The sequence below is a fragment of the Triticum aestivum genome, chromosome 5D, assembly GCF_018294505.1.
Source record: "Triticum aestivum cultivar Chinese Spring chromosome 5D, IWGSC CS RefSeq v2.1, whole genome shotgun sequence".
Taxonomy (NCBI): Eukaryota; Viridiplantae; Streptophyta; class Magnoliopsida; order Poales; family Poaceae; genus Triticum; species Triticum aestivum.
The window spans coordinates 506,701,881-506,724,217 of record NC_057808.1 but is presented as its reverse complement, the minus strand read 5'-3'; the positions used below and the strand labels follow the sequence as shown (position 1 = coordinate 506,724,217).

The following is a 22,337-nucleotide window of genomic DNA, read 5'->3' as shown; positions in this document are numbered from 1 at the left end:
ATGAATCTGGTAGGGCCTATCCAATATCTTGTCTAAATTGGATGGTCCGTCTTTATTTTCCGTAAATGGCTTTTTCCGTTGGCCGGGTTTGGGGCCGCTGAATCCGGCGTTTACCGCCGTGTCGTGCGTTTCCTCATTATTATTGCGACGTTTGTGTTTATTGGGTCGCGGCTTCCCATTGCTGTCTCGAACTTCGGAAGTGCCCAGATCACTGGCGTAGTTGCTTCTACGAGCGAGCCAGCTGTATTCTCCCGCGCAAAAGCGGGTCATCAGAGCGGTAAGGGCTGACATGGATTTTGGTTTTTCCTGACTGAGGTGGCGGGCGAGCCACTCGTCTCGGACGCTGTGTTTGAAGGCCGCTAGGGCTTCTGCGTCCGAGCAGTCTACAATTTGGCTCTTTTTAACTAAGAACCTAGTCCAGAGCTTCCTGGCTGACTCTCTGCGCTGCTGGACAATGTGACTTAAGTCATCGGCATCTGGTGGCCGGACATATGTACCTTGGAAGTTGTCGCGGAATGCGTCTTCCAGATCCTCCCAGCTGCCAATAGAGTTTTCAGGCAGACTGTTCAACCAGTGCCGAGCTGGTCCTTTGAGTTTTAGTGGGAGGTATTTGATGGTGTGAAGGTCATCTCCGCGGGCCATATGGATGTGGAGAATAAAATCGTCGATCCATACCGCATGATCAGTTGTTCCATCATATGATTCAATATTCACGGGTTTAAACCCTTCTGGGAATTCATGATCCATTACTTCATCAGTGAAGCAAAGAGGGTGTGCGGCGCCTCTATATCAGGCCGCATCGTGACGTAGCTCCGATGGAGTCCGTGTGCGGTTTTCGGCCCGGGCGTGACTAGGTTTGTCACGTCCGAATAGATGGCCGTCGTTGCGTGTTGAGGCACGTCCACGCGATCCGTAGATCGATCTGGTATGTCTTGCTCTACTGTCCAGGTCCTGCCGAAGGTCATGTGTATATCCCCGAGCTGTATTATCTCTGTTTTTACGTTGAGGTGGGGCGGGCTGCTGTTCGGCTTGAGTTGCCAATTTATCCCGACTGCGTGGTGGTCGGTTAGCCGCATTGTTCCGACCGCGTGGTGGTCGGTCGGCCGCATTGCGCGAGGAAGGTACGGGCTCCGGCGCCTCCTCATCGAACTGAGGTAGCAATTTGCGCGTCGGGTAACTCTTGGCTGGGCGCTTGGGGCCTTATTCTTCGGCTGCCAGGACGTCAGTCCATCTGTCGTTGAGCAGATCTTGGTCAGCTTGAAGCTGCTGCTGCTTGTTTTTCAGGCTCCTTGCAGTGGCTATTAGCCGGTGCTTGAAGCGCTCCTACTCGAGAGGTTCCTCAGGCACGATAAAATCCTTGTTGCCGAGGCTCACCTCATCCTCGGAGAGTGGAAGATAATTACTGTCCTCCGAGTCGTTGTGTTCGGCCTGTTCATCAGGGCTAACTTGCCCGTCTTCCTGTTCCTCCTATTCAGAGGTTGCCTCAACGGGGTCTTCATTATCTTTGGCATCGTCCGGAGTATTGTTTTCTCCGGTGCCGGTATTGCTGTCTTTTGCACGAGTGACTTAGAGTGGCGCCGATGACGCCGACGCTTTGGGTGTGTCTCGGGAGGTTTATCCTCGACTGGATCTTCTTTGTCATTATCGTTAGTTTCTTTGGGTGTATCTACCATGTACACGTCATACGAAGAAGTGGCCGTCCAGCGTCCGGTAAACGGCGGGTTTTGGCCCTGCTCCTCATCGGCATCATCGTCCATACCTTCGATGTCTTCGGAGCCGTAATCGAGCATGTCGGTTAAGTCCTCGACAGTGGCTATGAAGTGGGTGGCGGGTGGGAAGCAAAATTCTCCATCATCAGCTTCCAGTTCGAACCGGACATAATTCGGCTGTGAGTCCCCCGCTAAGGACATATTTTTTAATGAGTTCAGCACGTCGCCTAAAGGCGAGTGCCGGAAGATGTCCGCGGCGCTGAATTCGGCGATCAATGACCGATCCAGCACGACATACGCGGACGCACATGATCAGAACTTATAGCCGGAAACGAGTCCGAGGTTCCGGTGACACAGACATCACCCAAGGTTAGGTCTGTGTGCGGCTCCAACACCGCGGAATCTGCGGTTCCGTGGCGGGGTTGAGCTTCCCGTCCTCGGATGGCGTGATCTGCTCCGAATCTAAGGCCAGAGCGGTTACAGGTGCAATTTCCTGGGTACGGCCCGATGACGGATTTAAGTCATGTTCATCGTGGTGACGAGGAGCGACTGTCGTGGTCTCGAATCTGTCAAAGATCAAGTCTCCACGGATATCCGCGACGTAGTTCAAGCTCCCGAATTTGACCTAACGGCCAGGGGCGTAGCTATCGATCTGCTCCAGATGGCCAAGCGAGTTGGCCCGCAGTGCGAAGCCGCCGAACACGAAGATCTGTTCGGGGAGGAAAACCTCTCCTTGGACAACATTGTTGTGGATGATTGAAGGGGCCATCAAACCTTTTGGGGACGGCACAGTGGAACTCTCAATGAAAGCACCAATGTCGGTGTCAAAACCGGCGGATCTCGGGTAGGGGGTCCCGAACTGTGCGTCTAAGGTCGATGGTAACAGGAGACGGGGGACACAATGTTTACCCAGGTTCAGGCCCTCTCTATGGAGGTAATACCATACTTACTGCTTGATTGATCTTGATGAATATGAGTATTACAAGAGTTGATGTACCACAAGATCGTAATGGCTAAAACCCTAGAAGTCTAGCATGTATGACTATATCTCTTTCCGGACTAAGCCCTCTGGTTTATATAGACACCGGAGGGGACTAGGGTTGTACAGAGTCGGTTATAGAGAAATGAATCTTCATGTTTGGTCGCCAAGCTTGCCTTCCACGCCAAGGAGAGTCCCATCCGGACACGGGTAGAGTCTTCGGTCTTGGTATCTTCACAGCCCATCAGTCCGGCCCATGGCTAACAGGCCGGACGCCCGAGGACCCCTTAGCCCAGGACTCCCTCACCCAGCCCAACTTCCCCATCCATCATCTTCCTCCTGTTCACAGGAGGCGCGCTGGACGTCGCGCGCACGTCCATGGCCCTGGATGGCCACGGGGCAGCCATCCAGCCCTCCCCGGCGTCTACTAGGTCATCGTCGACCCCCCTGCGAAACATAGACTCCTCACTTTCCCCCTCGCTCTCTCCCTTGTCGATTCCACCCATAACCACAACCGCCATCACCATGGTCTCCACCATTCCTGCGCTTCCCGTCGTCTTCGTGCCCTAAAAACTTGTCCCCGAGCTCCGTCATTGTCCTCCTTGTCGTCTTCGCCCATCGAATCTGATGGGGAACGTAGTAATTTCAAAAAAATTCCTACGCACACGCAAGATCATGGTGATGCATAGCAACGAGAGGGGAGAGTGTTGTCCACGTACCCTCGTAGACCGAAAGCGGAAACGTTAACACAACGCGGTTGATGTAGTCGTACGTCTTCACGATCCGACCGATCAAGTACCGAACGTACGGCACCTCCGAGTTCAGCACACGTTCAGCTGGATGACGTCCCTCGAACTCCGATCCAGCCAAGTGTTGACGAAGAGTTTCGTCAGCATGACGGCGTGGTGACGATGATGATGTTCTACCGACGCAGGGCTTCGCCTAAGCACCGCTACGATATTATCAAGGTGTAATATGGTGGAGGGGCACCGCACACGGCTAAGAGATCAATAGATCAATTGTTGTGTCTCTAGGGTGCCCCCCTCCTCCGTATATAAAGGGGGGAAGGAGGAGAGGGCCGGCCAAGGGGAGGAGGCGCGCCCAAGGGGGGCAATCCTACTCCAAGTAGGTTTGCCCCCCCTTTCCTATTCCAACTAGGAGAAGGGGGGAAGGAGGAGGTGGAGAGAAGGAAGGAGAAGGGGGGCCCCCGCCCCCTTCCCTTTCCCAATTCGGATTGGGGCAAGGGGGGCCGCGCGCCACCTCCTGGTCTCCCTCTCTCCTTTCCACTAAGGCCCATAAGGCCCAATAGCTTCCCGGGTGGGGGGGGGGGTTCCGGTAACCCCCGGAACTCCGGTTTTATCCGAAACTTCTCCGGAACACTTCCGGTGTCCGAATATAGTCGTCCAATATATCAATCTTTATGTCTCGACCATTTCGAGACTCCTCGTCATGTCCGTGATCACATCCGGGACTCCGAACAACCTTCAGTACATCAATACATATAAACTCATAATATAACTGTCATCGTAACGTTAAGCGTGCGGACCCTACGGGTTCGAGAACTATGTAGACATGACCGAGACACGTCTCCGGTCAATAACCAATAGCGGGACCTGGATGCCCATATTGGCTCCCACATATTCTACGAAGATCTTTATCGGTCAGACCGCATAACAACATACGTTGTTCCCTTTGTCATCGGTATGTTACTTGTCCGAGATTCGATCGTCGGTATCTTAATACCTAGTTCAATCTCGTTACCGACAAGTCTCTTTACTCGTTCTGTAATACATCATCTCGCAACAAACTCATTAGTTGCAATGCTTGCAAGGCTTAAGTGATGTGCATTACCGAGAGGGCCCAGAGATACCTCTCCGACAATCGGAGTGACAAATCCCAATCTCGAAATACGCCAACCCAACAAGTACCTTCGGAGACACCTGTAGAGCACCTTTATAATCACCTAGTTATGTTGTGACGTTTGGGAGCACACAAAGTGTTCCTCCGGTAAACGGGAGTTGCATAATCTCATAGTCATAGGAACATGTATAAGTCATGAAGAAAGCAATAGCAACATACTAAACGATCAAGTGCTAAGCTAACGGAATGGGTCAAGTCAATCACATCATTCTCCTAATGATGTGATCCCGTTAATCAAATGACAACTCATATCTATGGCTAGGAAACATAACCATCTTTGATTAACGAGCTAGTCAAGTAGAGGCATACTAGTGACACTCTGTTTGTCTATGTATTCACACATGTATCATGTTTCCGGTTAATACAATTCTAGCATGAATAATAAACATTTATCATGATATAAGGAAATAAATAATAACTTTATTATTGCCTCTAGGGCATATTTCCTTCAGTATCCCACTTGCACTAGAGTCAATAATCTAGATTACACAGTAATGATTCTTACACCCATGGAGCCTTGGTGCTGATCATGTTTTGCTCGTGGAAGAGGCTTAGTCAACGGGTCTGCAACATTCAGATCCGTATGTATCTTGCAAATTTCTATGTCTCCCACCTAGACTAAATCCCGGATGGAATTGAAGCGTCTCTTGATGTGCTTGGTTCTCTTGTGAAATCTGGATTCCTTTGCCAAGGAAATTGCACCAGTATTGTCACAAAAGATTTTCATTGGACCCGATGCACTAGGTATGACACCTAGATCGGATATGAACTCCTTCATCCAGACTCCTTCATTTGCTGCTTCCGAAGCAGCTATGTACTCCGCTTCACATGTAGATCCCGCCACAACGCTTTGTTTAGAACTGCACCAACTGACAGCTCCACCGTTCAATGTAAACACGTATCCGGTTTGCGATTTAGAATCGTCCGGATCAGTGTCAAAGCTTGCATCAACGTAACCATTTACGATGAGCTCTTTGTCACCTCCATATACGAGAAACATATCCTTAGTCCTTTTCAGGTATTTCAGGATCTTCTTGACCGTTGTCCAGTGATCCACTCCTGTATTACTTTGGTACCTTCCTGCTAGACTTATAGCAAGGCATACATCAGGTCTGGTACACAGCATTGCATACATGATAGAACCTATGGCTGAAGCATAGGGAACATCTTTCATCTTCTCTCTATCTTCTGCAGTGGTCGGGCATTGAGTCTTACTCAATTTCACACCTTGTAACACAGGCAAGAACCCTTTCTTTGCTTGATCCATTTTGAACTTTTTCAAAACTTTGTCAAAGTATGTGCTTTGTGAAAGTCCAATTAAGCGTCCTTATCTATCTCTATAAATCTTGATGCCCAATATATACGCAGCTTCACCGAGGTCTTTCATTGAAAAACTCTTATTCAAGTATCCCTTTATGCTATCCAGAAATTATATATCATTTCCAATCAGCAATATGTCAGCCACATATAATATCAGAAATGCTATAGAGCTCCCGCTCACTTTCTTGTAAATACAGGCTTCTCCAAAAGTCTATATAAAACCAAATGCTTTGATCACACTATCAAAGCGTTTATTCCAACTCCGAGAGGCTTGCACCAGTCCATAAATGGATCGCTGGAGCTTGCACACTTTGTTAGCTTCCTTTGGATCGACAAAACCTTCCGGTTGCATCATATACAACTCTTCTTCCAGAAATCCATTCAGGAATGCAGTTTTGACATCCATTTGCCAAATTTCATAATCATAAAATGCGGCAATTGCTAACATGATTCGGACAGACTTAAGCATCGCTACGGGTGAGAAGGTCTCATCGTAGTCAATCCCTTGAACTTGTCGAAAACCTTTCGCAATAGGTCGAGCTTTATAGACAGTAACATTACCGTCAGCGTGAGTCTTCTTCTTGAAGATCCATTTATTTTCAATGGCTTGCCGATCATCGAGCAAGTCAACCAAAGTCCATACTTTGTTCTCATACATGGATCCCATCTCAGATTTCATGGCCTCAAGCCATTTTGCGGAATCTGGGCTCACCATCGCTTCTTCATAGTTCGTAGGTTCGTCATGTTCTAGTAACATAACCTCCAGAACAGGATTACCGTACCACTCTGGTGCGGATCTTACTCTGGTTGATCTACGAGGTTCAGTAATAACTTGGTCTGAAGTTTCATGATCATCATCATTAACTTCCTCATTAATTGGCGTAGGTGTCACAGAAACTAGTTTCTGTGATGAACTACTTTCCAATAAGGGAGCAGGTACAGTTACCTCATCAAGTTCTACTTTCCTCCCACTCACTTCTTTCGAGAGAAACTCCTTCTCCAGAAAATTCCGAATTTAGCAACAAAAGTTTTGCCTTCGGATCTGTGATAGAAGGTGTACCCAATAGTCTCCTTTGGGTATCCTATGAAGACACATTTCTCCGATTTGGGTTCGAGCTTATCAGGTTGAAGTTTTTCACATAAGCATCGCAGCCCCAAACTTTAAGAAACGACAACTTTGGTTTCTTGCCAAACCACAGTTCATAAGGCGTCGTCTCAACGGATTTTGATGGTGCCCTATTTAACGTGAATGCAGCCGTCTCTAAAGCATAACCCCAAAACGATAGCGGTAAATCAGTAAGAGACATCATAGATCGCACCATATCTAGTAAAGTACGATTACGACGTTCGGACACACCATTACGCTGTGGTGTTCCGGGTGGCGTGAGTTGCGAAACTATTCCGCATTGTTTCAAATGAAGACCAAACTCATAACTCAAATATTCTCCTCCACGATCAGATCGTAGAAACTTTATTTTCTTGTTACGATGATTTTCAACTCCACTCTGAAATTCTTTGAACTTTTCAAATGTTTCAGACTTATGTTTCATTAAGTAGATATACCCATATCTTCTCAAATCATCTGTGAAGGTGAGAAAATAACGATATCCGCCACGAGCCTCAATATTCATCGGACCACATACATCTGTATGTATGATTTCCAACAAATCTGTTGCTCTCTCCATAGTTCCGGAGAACGGCGTTTTAGTCATCTTGCCCATGAGGCACGGTTCGCAAGTACCAAGTGATTCATAATCAAGTGGTTCCAAAAGTCCATCAGTATGGAGTTTCTTCATGCGCTTTACACCGATATGACCTAAACGGCAGTGCCACAAATAAGTTGCACTATCATTATCAACTCTGCATCTTTTGGCTTCAATATTATGAATATGTGTATCACTACTATCGAGATTCAACAAAAATAGACCACTCTTCAAGGGTGCATGACCATAAAAGATATTACTCATATAAATAGAACAACCATTATTCTCTGATTTAAATGAATAATTGTCTCGCATCAAAAAAGATCCAGATATAATGTTCATGCTTAACGCTGGCACCAAATAACAATTATTTAGGTCTAAAACTAATCCCGAAGGTAGATGTAGAGGTAGCGTGCCGACCGCGATCACATCGACTTTGGAACCATTTCCCACGCGCATCGTCACCTCGTCCTTAGCCAATCTTCGCTTAATCCGTAGCCCCTGTTTCGAGTTGCAAATATTAGCAACAGAACCAGTATCAAATACCCAGGTGCTACTGCGAGCATTAGTAAGGTACACATAAATAACATGTATATCACATATACCTTTGTTCACCTTGCCATCCTTCTTATCCGCCAAATACTTGGGGCAGTTCCGCTTCCAGTGACCAGTCTGCTTGCAGTAGAAGCACTCAGTCTCAGGCTTAGGTCCAGACTTGGGTTTCTTCTCCTGAGCAGCAACTTGTTTGCTGTTCTTCTTGAAGTTCCCCTTCTTCTTCCCTTTACCCTTTTTCTTGAAACTAGTGGTCTTATTGACCATCAACACTTGATGCTCCTTTTTGATTTCTACCTCCGCAGCCTTTAGCATTGCGAAGAGCTCGGGAATCGTCTTATTCATCCCTTGCATATTATAGTTCATCACGAAGCTCTTGTAGCTTGGTGGCAGTGATTGAAGAATTCTGTCAATGACGCTATCATCCGGAAGATTAACTCCCAGTTGAATCAAGTGATTGTTATACCCAGACATTTTGAGTATATGCTCACTGACAGAACTATTCTCTTCCATCTTGCAGCTGTAGAACTTATTGGAGACTTCATATCTCTCAATCCGGGCATTTGCTTGAAATATTAACTTCAACTCCTGGAACATCTCATATGCTCCATGACGTTCAAAACGTCATTGAAGACCCGGTTCTAAGCCGTAAAGCATGGCACACTGAACTATCGAGTAGTCATCAGCTTTGCTCTGCCAGACGTTCATAACATCTGGTGTTGCTCCTGCAGCAGGCCTGGCACCCAGCGGTGCTTCCAGGACGTAATTCTTCTGTGCAGCAATGAGGATAATCCTCAAGTTAGGGACCCAGTCCGTGTAATTGCTACCATCATCTTTCAACTTTGCTTTCTCAAGGAACGCATTAAAATTCAACGGAACAATAGCACGGGCCATCTATCTACAATTAACATAGACAAGCATAATACTATCAGGTGCTAAGTTCATGATAAATTCAAGTTCAATTAATCATATTACTTAAGAACTCCCACTTAGATAGACATCCCTCTAATCCTCTAAGTGATCACGTGATCCATATCAACTAAACCATGTCCGATCATCACGTGAGATGGAGTAGTTTCAACGGTGAACATCACTATGTTGATCATATCTACTATATGATTCACGCTCGACCTTTCGGTCTCCGTGTTCCGAGGCCATATCTGTTATATACTAGGCTCGTCAAGTTTAACCTGAGTATTCCGCATGTGCAACAGTTTTGCACCTGTTGTATTTGAACGTAGAGCCTATCACACCCGATCATCACGTGGTGTCTCAGCACGAAGAACTTTCGCAACGGTGCATACTCAGGGAGAACACTTATACTTTGATAATTTAGTGAAGGATCATCTTATAATGCTACCGTCAATCAAAGCAAGATAAGATGCATAAAAGATAAACATCACATGCAATCAATATATAAGTGATATGATATGGCCATCATCATCTTGTGCTTGTGATCTCCATCTCCGAAGCACCGTCATGATCACCATCGTCACCGGCGCGACACCTTGATCTCCATCGTAGCATCGTTGTCGTCTCGCCAATCTTATGCTTCTACAACTATCGCTACCGCTTAGTGATAAAGTAAAGCATTACAGGGCGATTGCATTGCATACAATAAAGCGACAACCATATGGCTCCTACCAGTTGCCGATAACTCGGTTACAAAACATGATCATCTCATACAATAAAATTTAGTATCATGTCTTGACCATATCACATCACAACATGCCCTGCAAAAACAAGTTAGACGTCCTCTACTTTGTTGTTGCAAGTTTTACGTGGTTGCTACGGGCTTAGCAAGAACAGTTCTTACCTACGCATCAAAACCACAACGATAGTTTGTCAAGTTGGTGTTGTTTTAACCTTCGCAAGGACCGGGCGTAGCCACACTCGGTTCAACTAAAGTGAGAGAGACAGACACCCGCCGGTCACCTTTAAGCAACGAGTGCTCGCAACGGTGAAACCAGTCTCGCGTAAGCGTACGCGTAATGTCGGTCCGGGCCGCTTCAGCTCACAATACCGCCGAACCAAAATATGACATGCTGGTAAGCAGTATGACTTATATCGCCCACAACTCACTTGTGTTCTACTCGTGCATAACATCAACGCATAAAACCAGGCTCGGATGCCACTGATGGGGAACGTAGTAATTTCAAAAAATTTCCTACGCACACGCAAGATCATGGTGATGCATAGCAACGAGAGGGGAGAGTGTTGTCCACGTACCCTCGTAGACCGAAAGCGGAAACGTTAACACAACGCGGTTGATGTAGTCGTACGTCTTCACGATCCGACCGATCAAGTACCGAACGTACGGCACCTCCGAGTTCAGCACACGTTCAGCTCGATGACGTCCCTCGAACTCCGATCCAGCCGAGTGTTGAGGGAGAGTTTCGTCAGCATGACGGCGTGGTGACGATGATGATGTTCTACCGACGCAGGGCTTCGCCTAAGCACCGCTACAATATTATCGAGGTGTAATATGGTGGAGGGGGGCACCGCACACGGCTAAGAGATCAATAGATCAATTGTTGTGTCTCTAGGGTTCCCCCCTCCTCCGTATATAAAGGGGGGAAGGAGGAGAGGGCGGGCCAAGGGGAGGAGGCGTGCCCAAGGGGGGCAATCCTACTCCAAGTAGGTTTGCCCCCCCTTTCCTATTCCAACTAGGAGAAGGGGGGAAGGAGGAGGTGGAGAGAAGGAAGGAGAAGGGGGGCCGCCGCCCCCTTTCCTTTCCCAATTCGGATTGGGGCAAGGGGGGCCGCGCGCCACCTCCTGGTCTCCCTCTCTCCTTTCCACTAAGGCCCATAAGGCCCAATAGCTTCTCGGGGGGGGGGGGGTTCCGGTAACCCCCGGAACTCCGGTTTTATCCGAAACTTCTTCGGAACACTTCCGGTGTCCGAATATAGTCGTCCAATATATCAATCTTTATGTCTCGACCATTTCGAGACTCCTCGTCATGTCCGTGATCACATCCGGGACTCCGAACAACCTTCGGTACATCAGAACATATAAACTCATAATATAACTGTCATCGTAACGTTAAGCGTACGGACCCTACGGGTTCGAGAACTATGTAGACATGACCGAGACACGTCTCCGGTCAATAACCAATAGCGGGACTTGGATGCCCATATTGGCTCCCACATATTCTACGAAGATCTTTATCGGTCAGACCGCATAACAACATACGTTGTTCCCTTTGTCATCGGTATGTTACTTGCCCGAGATTCGATCGTCGGTATCTTAATACCTAGTTCAATCTCGTTACCGACAAGTCTCTTTACTCGTTCTGTAATACATCATCTCGCAACAAACTCATTAGTTGCAATGCTTGCAAGGCTTAAGTGATGTGCATTACCGAGAGGGCCCAGAGATACCTCTCCGACAATCGGAGTGACAAATCCCAATCTCGAAATACGCCAACCCAACAAGTACCTTTGGAGACACCTGTAGAGCACCTTTATAATCACCCAGTTACGTTGTGACGTTTGGTAGCACACAAAGTGTTCCTCCGGTAAACGGGAGTTGCATAATCTCATAGTCATAGGAACATGTATAAGTCATGAAGAAAGCAATAGCAACATACTAAACGATCAAGTGCTAAGCTAACGGAATGGGTCAAGTCAATCACATCATTCTCCTAATGATGTGATCCCGTTAATCAAATGACAACTCATGTCTATGGCTAGGAAACATAACCATCTTTGGTTAACGAGCTAGTCAAGTAGAGGCATACTAGTGACACTCTGTTTGTCTATGTATTCACACATGTATCATGTTTCCGGTTAATACAATTCTAGCATGAATAATAAACATTTATCATGATATAAGGAAATAAATAATAACTTTATTATTGCCTCTAGGGCATATTTCCTTCAGAATCCAGCCGGGAGCCCCTACATCTGAATCAAAAAATCCACATAGTTCATCATCTGAATTGAAATCTTCTTCTAGCTTCTTTCCTTCACCTTTGAATCTCCCCCGTTTTCTTCATCACCAACTCTGCCTTCATGGATTACGTTGTCATCCCCATCCTCCAAATCATATTCACCGTCAACCAAATCATCAGGATCATAGTCTGAATCCTCTCACTGAAACTCACTGATAAATCCTTGTTCTTCTTGTCTGCTTGCTCTTGTTCTTGTGGTTGGGATTGCACTGCTGCTTGGTTCTTCCTTGGGTACTACTAAATTGCTTGTGCCATCATTAACACATACCAGGTGATGTTGTCCTGGACTAAGGGATACTAACATGTACGACCCGTAGTCCATGGGCCGGGCTTATGGCCCGCCCATCACTAAAGGAAGGACCACCGAAGCTATGAACCTCGACGTAACCAAGATGGAAACCTTTCGAAGACTTGGCGTGTACTTCAAGAATTGCTCTGTAGCCGGCGTATTGACAACCAACCATGTGTGTAACCTAGGCACCCCGGTGCATATATAAGCCGAGGGGTTTAGTGTTTGGAGGCACGATTACCAGCCTCAGGGTTTAGAACACATTCATACAATCTCTAGGTAGATCATCTTGTACTCTGTACTCCATCACATCAATATAATCAAAGCAGGACATAGGATTTTACCTCTTCAAGAGGACCCGAGCCTGAGTAAACATTGTCTCCCTTCGGCCCCTATTACCATTGTTTCTAGACCTACATCTCAGGACCCCCTACCCCGAGATTCGACAGTTTCTGTATCGACATCAGACTAACACACTGATCCAAATTACTATCCTCCACAACCCCCCTTATGTCTTTGTTGGACTCAAAACGAGAAAGATTTGCAACAGTGTTGTCAACCACATCATCCTTCTCCCAGTCATTAGCACACATGGCGTTCTCATGATCAAGATAACACATAACATATTTGTGCCCCTCTCTAACAAATTCTTTTGATGCAGGAGGTGTCATTGTTGTCTTTAATATGCTTCAGTCCTTGCTCATTGGTTTGCATTCCTGGCAGCAACAAATATGTTTTCACTCTTCCTGCACTCTCATACCCCACTCTATCAAATTTTCTAACATCGAAATGTAATCTATGAAGCATCACAGAAATCAAAATGTGCCTCTCTTTTTTCACCGAGTTACGACCTATTAGCTCCACTTTGGAAAAAATATCCACCATAAACAAGCTCTACGGTGTAGAAATCACAGGCTTCATCTGTCAGACAAGTTAAAATTGAAATTTTAATACAACTGGCCGAAACCTAAGCAGCAGAGCAAACCCTAGCCATGCAAGCTCTAATCGTCCATGCATGTTGATTAAAACTAAACTAACCAAGGCCAAATGCTCTAAACTGAGCTCCAAATGAATGAAATCGATGGAGTTTGAGCTGCATTGGAGCTCACCGTACTGCACGAGAGGGCCGCCGTATCCCCATCGCATGAATGAGTCGGCGAGCAGTGAGAATGCAGTCCAAGCCACACTAGATGGCCCGCGTACGACCCTATCTGCTCCAAGCAGCGGCGGCGATCGGCTCGCACCACCGCTCAACGCCGTTGTTTTCGAGCAAGACGAACTCATCAGCTAGGTGGGGCTGGGGGCGGCGAAATGTGCACGGTCGGAACGGACCAAGCAGCAAAATGACACCACCGTCGGAGGGGTGGAGCGTGGGTTATTATTCAGAAACGACAAGGGTGTGACCGCAGAAGGATTCTGACATGCGGGGGGGGGGGGGGGGGGTACGTGGCGGCACCAATGCACTCGACCGTTGAGGGGGGCGTAGAGTGTTACGTATTCGCATGTACAAGGATCGTATTGGTGTGTTTCTCAACTTGAGGGACCAAATCGTAGTGCGCCAAAGAGTTCAGGGACAAAACGTGTAATTTTCTCGAGCGAGGAGGGGGGCTGCTTGAAAAGGGAGGAAGGGCCCAGCTGTCGTTTCGACGTGGCATACATCACATTCGGATCGCTCTGTTTTGCCCTTCAAGATTGAGAGATTTCAGATTGTATGGATAGTCTGGGCGTCTGTGTTGAAATTCAAAATGATTAAGGACCGCAATAACCCGTGAACATCTGCTAGGAGGGATAACATTTTCTTCAGAGGAAGACATTTTTTCTTCTAAAACCGCCACCGTTTGATCTCAAGTCACAACTAAAACTATCAGAAAAATGTGTTTGCTTGACACCCCCCTCCCAGGGAATGCTCGCCAGTTAGTATTTCTGAACTATTAAATGTGTTTGGGTCGGACAGTTCTGCCATATGAGATTAAGAATGGATGTCTGTCTCGGAATGTCTAATAATCGAATAATCGTCAATTGCAGCAGCGTTCGTCATCTTTGGGACGGCTCTCATCTTTGCAAAAGTTCGTTCCACAGTGCTGATCTCCGCCATATGGAATTTGTGCAAGCCCTGCTCTGCTTATCTGAAAGTCTGAACCCAATCTGGCAGAGTAGCAGGATTTTCTTTTTGCTCTTATAGAAGTAACCACTGAAATTCCTCCCTGAACCTACGTCTGCAGGCAAAGAGACTGGGGATAACCCTTCTGAAAGCATAAGCATTCCTCGTGCTCCAAATGGCCCAAGCTATCAGTATCATGACATCCATTGCAAATGGAAGATTGAGCAGGCAAACTATCTGACTGAGCTGATTTTGAATACCTGCAGACAGGGGAGACCAACTTGGGCAGATGAACGAACAAGTGATCTCTTGTCACTAAAACATGCTGATCACACATGACACATGTGCAGTCCTGCCTCTTTGAAGTATTTACCTCTGCCTTTCTTTTTTGAGAGTAGAAAATCAACATTTATGTCGTTCTTAATAAGAAAATGAAAAAGCTCTTCCTCTAGAGGAGTTCTCTAGTATTCAGCCTGTTATTGATAAGCAGCCAGAAGAAAATCTTATGCTTGAGCTGATTGCAGGTTTTCCATAGCCATGCAATAGCAGGAATTGTCGGGTTCTCGCTTCTGAGCTGCTTCAGCTTTCTGCCCAGCTTCTTCTGCACCCTAACGCTCGGATGGAACAAGATGCTAGTACAGTACAGTATGATCAAAGGGAGGAAACAAAGGAACCAGTTTTATGCATAATGATGACCCAACTGAAAGCTGTAGCCAGCGGAAGACTAACAGGACATAATAGTGCAGGCGAACGGCCTGACAAATCCATTACAACACTCGGATAACGAGGAAGCATGAGAAAGACATAATAAAAAAAAATACTCGCTTCAGAAAAGAAAGGGACAGAAATTGCAGTATACACGTATGGAGTATTGACAGTAGGAAAAACTGGTGACCACTTCCTGCCTGCTCATCGTGGCATTAGCAATTCGGAATCGGAATCCACACCACCATCAGAAGCACATTCCATGTCATCATATTCGAAGGTTGATACCAAACCACAATGGCTGGAATCATCGTCTTCTGCAAGGTACATCTCCAGGTTCAGCCGGCGATCTGTCCTTGAAGGACCATTAGTGTCATCATCGTCTGGCGTCTCATCATCAAGGCTTCCGCTTTGTTCTGTGAGGCACATCTCCAGCTTCTCAAGCACTTCTTGCATTGTAGGGCGATCGATACCACGATCACTAACACATTTCTCAGCAATATCCACAAACTTCTTCAAGCACCGCGGAGCAATCTTTCCTTCAAGATAGGGATCAACAATCAGATCAAGGATGCCCTTCTTCTGGAAACTAAGGGCACATTCTACCAAGTGCGCTTGTCTTTCTGGAAGATAGGGATCATAAGCAGCCCGAGCACACAAAACCTCAAACAGTACGACACCAAAAGAATACACATTGGTTTTCTGTGTTAGTTGCCTAGTGCAGTAAAATTCAGGATCGACACAACCCAGACGTCCCATATGCAGTGTGGGGGTCACATCCGTGCTATCCTGCCGCAGAGAGACTGTACTTGAAAACTTGCCAACCAATCTCTCATCTAGGAGAATGTTTGTTGTCGACACAACAAAAGGGATGATGGCACACTCGTGAAGGTAATGCAGGGCACGAGCAGCACCAATGCAGACGTCTAGACGCTGCCTCCAAGTAAGTGGCGGCTCCTCGGTGTTGTTAGCGTAAAGGTTCCCACGCAGGCTGCCACGAGCCATGTAGTCGTAGATCAGTATCCTCTGGTTTTTCTCTTTGCAGTAACCGACCAATGATACGAGATGATGATGGCGGAGCTTTGCCATCATCGCTATCTCTGTCTGGAACTTACTCACACCTCTGCATGGTTTGATAGCCACCTTGGTTGCCCCACCATCAATCACTCCATAGTAAACTGTACCAGATCCACTCTGAGCAACAACGTGTGACTCATCAAAGTTTCTTGTCACAGATTTCATCTCCCGAAGTGAGAAATGGCGGCACAAGTTGGATGGGAGAGATTGTGGCGTGACTGAGCTAGCAGATTGCCAGTTGTTCCCGGCTGCTGGCTTGTTCCTCCACCCCCAAGGAAAAATAGTTGGTGTTTGTTTTCCTTGAACTTGAGTTTTCTGAAGTGCCCGAAGACGTTGTGCCACATCTCGCATCTCAGGGCGTCTATCTACCTCCATTCTCAAGCATTGTCCTGCTAGCTTTGCAACCCCTTCAAGTACCTTCATGTTGTTCTGGCTTGAGATTTCAACATCGAACAACTCTCTCACCTTTCTCTTCTCTGTTACAAGAGATTGGGTAAAACATTCAACTATGCCGGTTTCCCCATTTCTTGTTGTTGCCTTTTTCTTTGTAATCAATTCAACCAGAACGATTCCGAAGCTATAAACATCACTCTTTGGGGTGAGACGCCCGCTGCGAGCAAACAAAGGGTCCATGTAACCTATGCTCCCTATTACATGCTCAGTGAAAAGGGTCGAGTCTGTGTTGACAAGTCTTGATATTCCAAAGTCAGATATTTTTGCATTGAGGTTGTCATCTAATAGTATATTGGCAGGCTTGATATCACCATGAATGACCTGAGTATACATTTGTGAATGCATGTAGCACAATGCCTCTGAACACTCCGCCGCGATACGCAGTCGTGTATCCAACGTGATGGGAATGCGTTCATGGTGAAGAACATTGCTGAGGTTCCCTTTAGATATATACTCACTGACTATCATTAGGGCATTTTCCTTGGCACAGTAGCCTATGAGCCTAACTACATTCTTGTGGTTGATTTCACAGTGAACTTTCAGCTCTTTTGCAAAATTTTCTTCTATATTACTCATAAATCTCTTGACTGCAACTGTTCTTCCATCTTGGAGAACACCTTTGTAAACTTCTCCAAAGCCGCCTTTTCCGATGATAGTTTCGTAGTTGCTGGTAATTCTTTTTATCTCACCCTCTGTGAAGCATTTTATGTTATGATTGCTATATGACAACCACTTTGACCTGTCATCCCTTTGGATCATTTCTACCACTGTACTTTCTCGAAGGTCCATCTTATGAAAGTGAAGCGGCAAAGACTGAGTATACAAGCTAGCTTCGGCTAATATGCTGGACACACCGACTTGACCTGAAAAATAGTTTCCAAATGAGTGAAACTCAAATCTCATATAACCAGAGTTATCAACAACATGTCAACATAGGAATACTTTGCAGAATCAATGAATGATAAGTAACTTGTGGCCATATCAGATGGCCACGTACTGACTGAAACACTGAATTGAGGTTTTTTTCCCATACTACCTTATGGCCGGGTTCCACTATCATCAGATAAAAGACAACACATATCCAGCATCCAGTGCAAAGATAAGAAACAAAGATAGTTTTTCATACAAGATCTCCTCTTGCTCGCGAAGGGTAGGAAGTTTTCAGTCCAACACATCAATGAAGAGAATAGGAGTGCTCGACTTCGCCTATTTAATCATAGAACATACCCTCTGGGCGATGATGGTTTAATTATAATATACTACCTAGGTTACTTCTTCAGTAATTTGCACAAAACTGTAGAAAATTATTTAATCTCGTTGCTGGGCTTGATCGATGGAGGGCATACGTCCATAAGGAAATTTCGAAATTGTAGGTAGGGAAGAGCAAGATTAATCGTTATTGTTCAGTTCTGTCCTGGTATTAACTGGAGTTTCATGGTAGGCGTTGTGTAATTCTGCATCCAGGTGTAAACCAAAAAAAATGACAGCTAAAGCCCCATAACTCTGACAAGGAAAAGGCATTAACACTATGAGGAAAAAAAAGGTAGAAACTAACTGATGGAAGCATAGAACCGAAGATTTAAAATGTGAAAAATGCAAACCTGTAGAAAGCTATCCACTGAAGAAAATATAAAAATTCAGTAAGATTATAAAGATGGTCGCTGCTGAGCCCAATATACCTGTTTAGGAACTGATGCGGCAATACAATTTATGAGGAAGCATCTTTCTCATATTTTGTACTAGCACACATCGCCATGGAGTGGATCTGGAAGAAGGAGCAGACGCTCAGCTTTAATGGGAAGACCTCATCTGTGAAGTTCGAGGGGTCAAAATGAAAAACAAATACACAATACGTGTGCTTTTTTATGGGCATACCATGGTCTGACTGTCCATGTCGTGGAACAATGTTCCAACTTGGGAACTTCCTAAACCAGACAATACGGATTTGTATTTTACAACAGGTCTGCTAGTGCTTTTATGAATCTTCCTAAATCAATACCTGCAAAAAAAAATCCAAATGAGAATTCTTGGGATTTTTCTGGCCATAGAATTTAGATCGTGAATCCAGCTCCAATGTGGATCCATTTTTCCCCCAGATCAGAGACAGGAACAGTTGAGGTTGTTCGAACTGAAAAATACCTGGCAGCCATGGAGGACCCCCTGCGCCTGAAGCGGGCCGTCTCCCCTCACCCCGCCGTACCCAAATGCTCACGGCCACGCCCTCCGTCGGAACCAGCGCTTCGCCCCAGCCGCTGCAGCCGGATCCCAGAGTCCACTGCGACATCGGACCCCTCCTCCCTCGCTCCCTGCTTCATTCAACCGCCGCGGCACGGCAGCCATCTGATGCCCCGCTGATCTCGCCGCCGACTTTTAATGTGGGCGCAACCTGAGAACGGCGGCGGAGATGTCTGGCCGGAGGCGGAGACCCAGAGGGGATGCTGATGAAATTTCATCAAGCCACTGTAACGTTTTTGTGTGGATAACCATGGAGGGGTGTATCCAACAGTAAGAACTCAGAAACGTATTTTTTTTAAGGGAAAGCGCACTCTATTCAAACTCAAATGACAGTTATATCAAAATAGAATATCTGGCAAAAAAGAAAAACCAGACGGATCACCGTTTCACACCACTTTCAATTTAGAGATATAACTATAAACACGTCTAGCAGGATTATGTGCCGCCTTATTAGCCTCCCTGAAACAGTGAGAAAAGCTCACTGAACAAATTCAGTGAACCTTCTGAAAGCAATCTGCAAAAAATGTTGTATAAGTTGCATCCCGCTTCAAAAAAAATAAAAATACTTGAGGTGGTGACTAGGAAAGGACTACTCCACAAAATCCAAGGCCCGCTATTTTGAGACTCTATGCAGACGATGTTATTGTGTTTAAGCTAGCTATGTTCATGGCGTTTATCACGAGGGACATCGACAACCTTTGCGATGAGATGGGCGTCAATTTGTGCTACGCATCCACCACCACCACCGTGGGAGCGGGCGCGCGGATGCGCGTTTTTGGGACTCTCCTTGGATCCAAGATCGAAGCCAAAAGATATCGTGCCACTCATATATGCGGCATCCACAAAAAAAATTGGAAGGTGCATGAACCTCTCAAAACGACGCTTGGGTCTCCAAGATCAAGATTTGGGCTAACTTCACCTTCAACCCACTTTGGTGAATTTGTAAGCCTTCGGGCTACCCTCCATGGTATCCACTTTTGATGCAAATGCCAAGGAGCCATTGTGTGGAAATACACCATAGTGGACACTACTCCGCGGAGTCCGCGTACAAGGCGCAATTCTTAGGTGCCACAGGCTCCCCCGTGGTCACGCGGTTTGGAAGGCATGGGATCCAGCAAAGGTCAAGTTCTTTACATGGTTGTTCGTGCAAACTAGGATATGGACATCGCATAGGTTGGCCAAAAGAGGATGGTCAAACTTTGGCCTCTGCCCTATTTGCAACACTAGTAGGAAAAGGGGCTTTTACCCCGATTGGTAAGGGCTTTTTGTCCCGGTTTTCGAACCGGGACTAAAGGGTCGTTACTAAAGCCCTAACCCTTTTAGTCCCGGTTCTTACACGAACCGGGACAGAAGGTCCACGTGGCCGCTGCTGCCAGCCCAGGCAGGGGGCCTTTGGTCCCGGTTGGTGCCAACAACCGGGACTAATAGGCAGGGCCTTTTGTCCCGGTTGGTGTCACCAACCGGGACCAATAGGCATCCACGCATCAGCAGCTGGCAGGAGCTGAGGTTTTTGTTTTTTTTGAAAGGGGGTGGTTTAGGGGTTTTGGGGGGTTAATTTAGGTGTTTCATATATTGTGTTAGCTAGCTAATTAATAGAGAGAAGTGTCCTCTCTTATCTCCATGCTTGGTCGACGCTACGTACTATATACGTATGGAGAGGACTAGACACGCTAGCTAGTAATCAAATGAAGGAAACAGAAGATCGTCATGAACATATGCATACAGAGAGAAGTGATATCGACCACCTCTCCTTCTCCGAGTGATTGGTCGAACAACAAGTTCTCGTATATCTATCCGACACTACCGGCTACATATATACAATGATTATCTCTTATAATACAATCTCCTAATTAAATCGTAGGAACACAGGGTCCACATAGTATTCTCCGTTTTCAGCGATCACGTGGTCAAGGAAGAATGCCACCAATTCCTCTTGAATTCCTCGCATACGATCTGGTGCTAGGAGTTCATCCCGCTTCCGAAACATCTAATTTGAAGAAGGGGGTCAATACATATATATGAATAAATGAAACTCAACACAAATGATGGTAATAAAATAAAATTGTGAATATTATTGCTTACGCACTTCATATTGTTCTTCAGTGTAGCCCCGCTCACAGGTCGTGTAGCGGATGGACTCGCAAACGTAGTATCCACAGTAATTATTCCCGGGTTCCTGCCACAACCACTTTACAAGAAATAGAGGTCAATCAAACTGATAAGCAAGCATGCTAAATGGTATTGATGAAACTAGTGCTTGAATCACTAGGAGATGCGCGGAACATGCTACTATAGTACTTACTTTCGGGTGTTTAAATTGCAGCTTCTTCGGCAGTCCCGGAGCTTTTGCGGTGAATTTTCTCCAAACCCTGCCAGACAAAGAAAAAAATTACTTGATATCAGGAAATGAACAAAGTTGCTGATATGGTGGATAATGATCGATTTAACTTACTTCTTGAGCATTTGAGTCATGTTCACATAGTCCTGGGGATCTTTTCGTCTCGAGTCTAAGACGGTTACTACTCCCTGCTCAAGCTTAATCTCTAGGAGAATATAATGGAAGCTGCGCATGCATGCATAAGTCATCAATTACATTACCATAACCTGGACTAATAAGGGAAACCGAATATGCACAAGACAGTAACACTCACTTGAAGTTGTAAGGAAAGAGTATTATATCTTTGTTTTGATTTAATACCAACGATTGTAGCAAGTTGCAACCGTATATGCATCTATGAGATTTGTGTTAATGAACCCAATATCACCGATTTGTCTTTTCTTCAATTCGGCGATCTTCAATCTGCATAATATAGTGAGGATAATTACAAATACATGCAATGAAAGAGCTGACCTATATAGAGAGACTTAATGACAGAAGTAGTACTACTTACAGACAGTAGCAAGTGATCGTTGTTTTATCGAGGGCCTTTTGATTGTAAAACTGGAAGAAATCCTCAAATGGAACATTCAGCAGATCAATTCCAACGAGGTCATGCTCCGGTTTAACTCTCAGCATCAAAGTATTCATCCCATCAAACTCTCTGCAGGTTTTCATGTACCAATCATGTAGTCTTCGCATCATCGTTGTACCAATCATGTAGTCTTCGCATCAGCGTCAAAGCATTTCAAATGAACTCTGAAAAGGTTGAAAGTTGGCATGGTATCATCATTTCATCCACATAGCATGTGCAAGAAAGTTGAGAGGGTTACGGCAAAAACTAGATGCACTTCTTGTACAAAACGGACAATGGTATCATACTCGTCTATTACAAAGTTGGCATGGTATCATCATAATAGTTGCGGGAGAAAGTCTTCACTTTTTCTTCGCTTGTGTCATTTGCT

General features: G+C 45.9%; 1 protein-coding gene across 1 annotated transcript; it reads right to left on the bottom strand.

Annotated features, from left to right (window-relative positions):
* Positions 1–15,226: 15,226 nt before the first annotated feature.
* LOC123125803 (receptor-like protein kinase FERONIA) lies at positions 15,227–19,207 on the bottom strand. Its single transcript, XM_044546255.1, has 4 exons — positions 18,900–19,207; positions 18,636–18,759; positions 18,440–18,525; positions 15,227–17,623 (listed from the first exon to the last, which is right to left on the bottom strand). The coding sequence occupies exon 4, from the start codon at positions 17,547–17,549 to the stop codon at positions 15,435–15,437; it is 2,115 nt and encodes a 704-aa protein (XP_044402190.1). The 5' UTR covers positions 17,550–17,623; positions 18,440–18,525; positions 18,636–18,759; positions 18,900–19,207; the 3' UTR covers positions 15,227–15,434.
* Between the last annotated feature and the right edge of the window lie 3,130 nt (positions 19,208–22,337).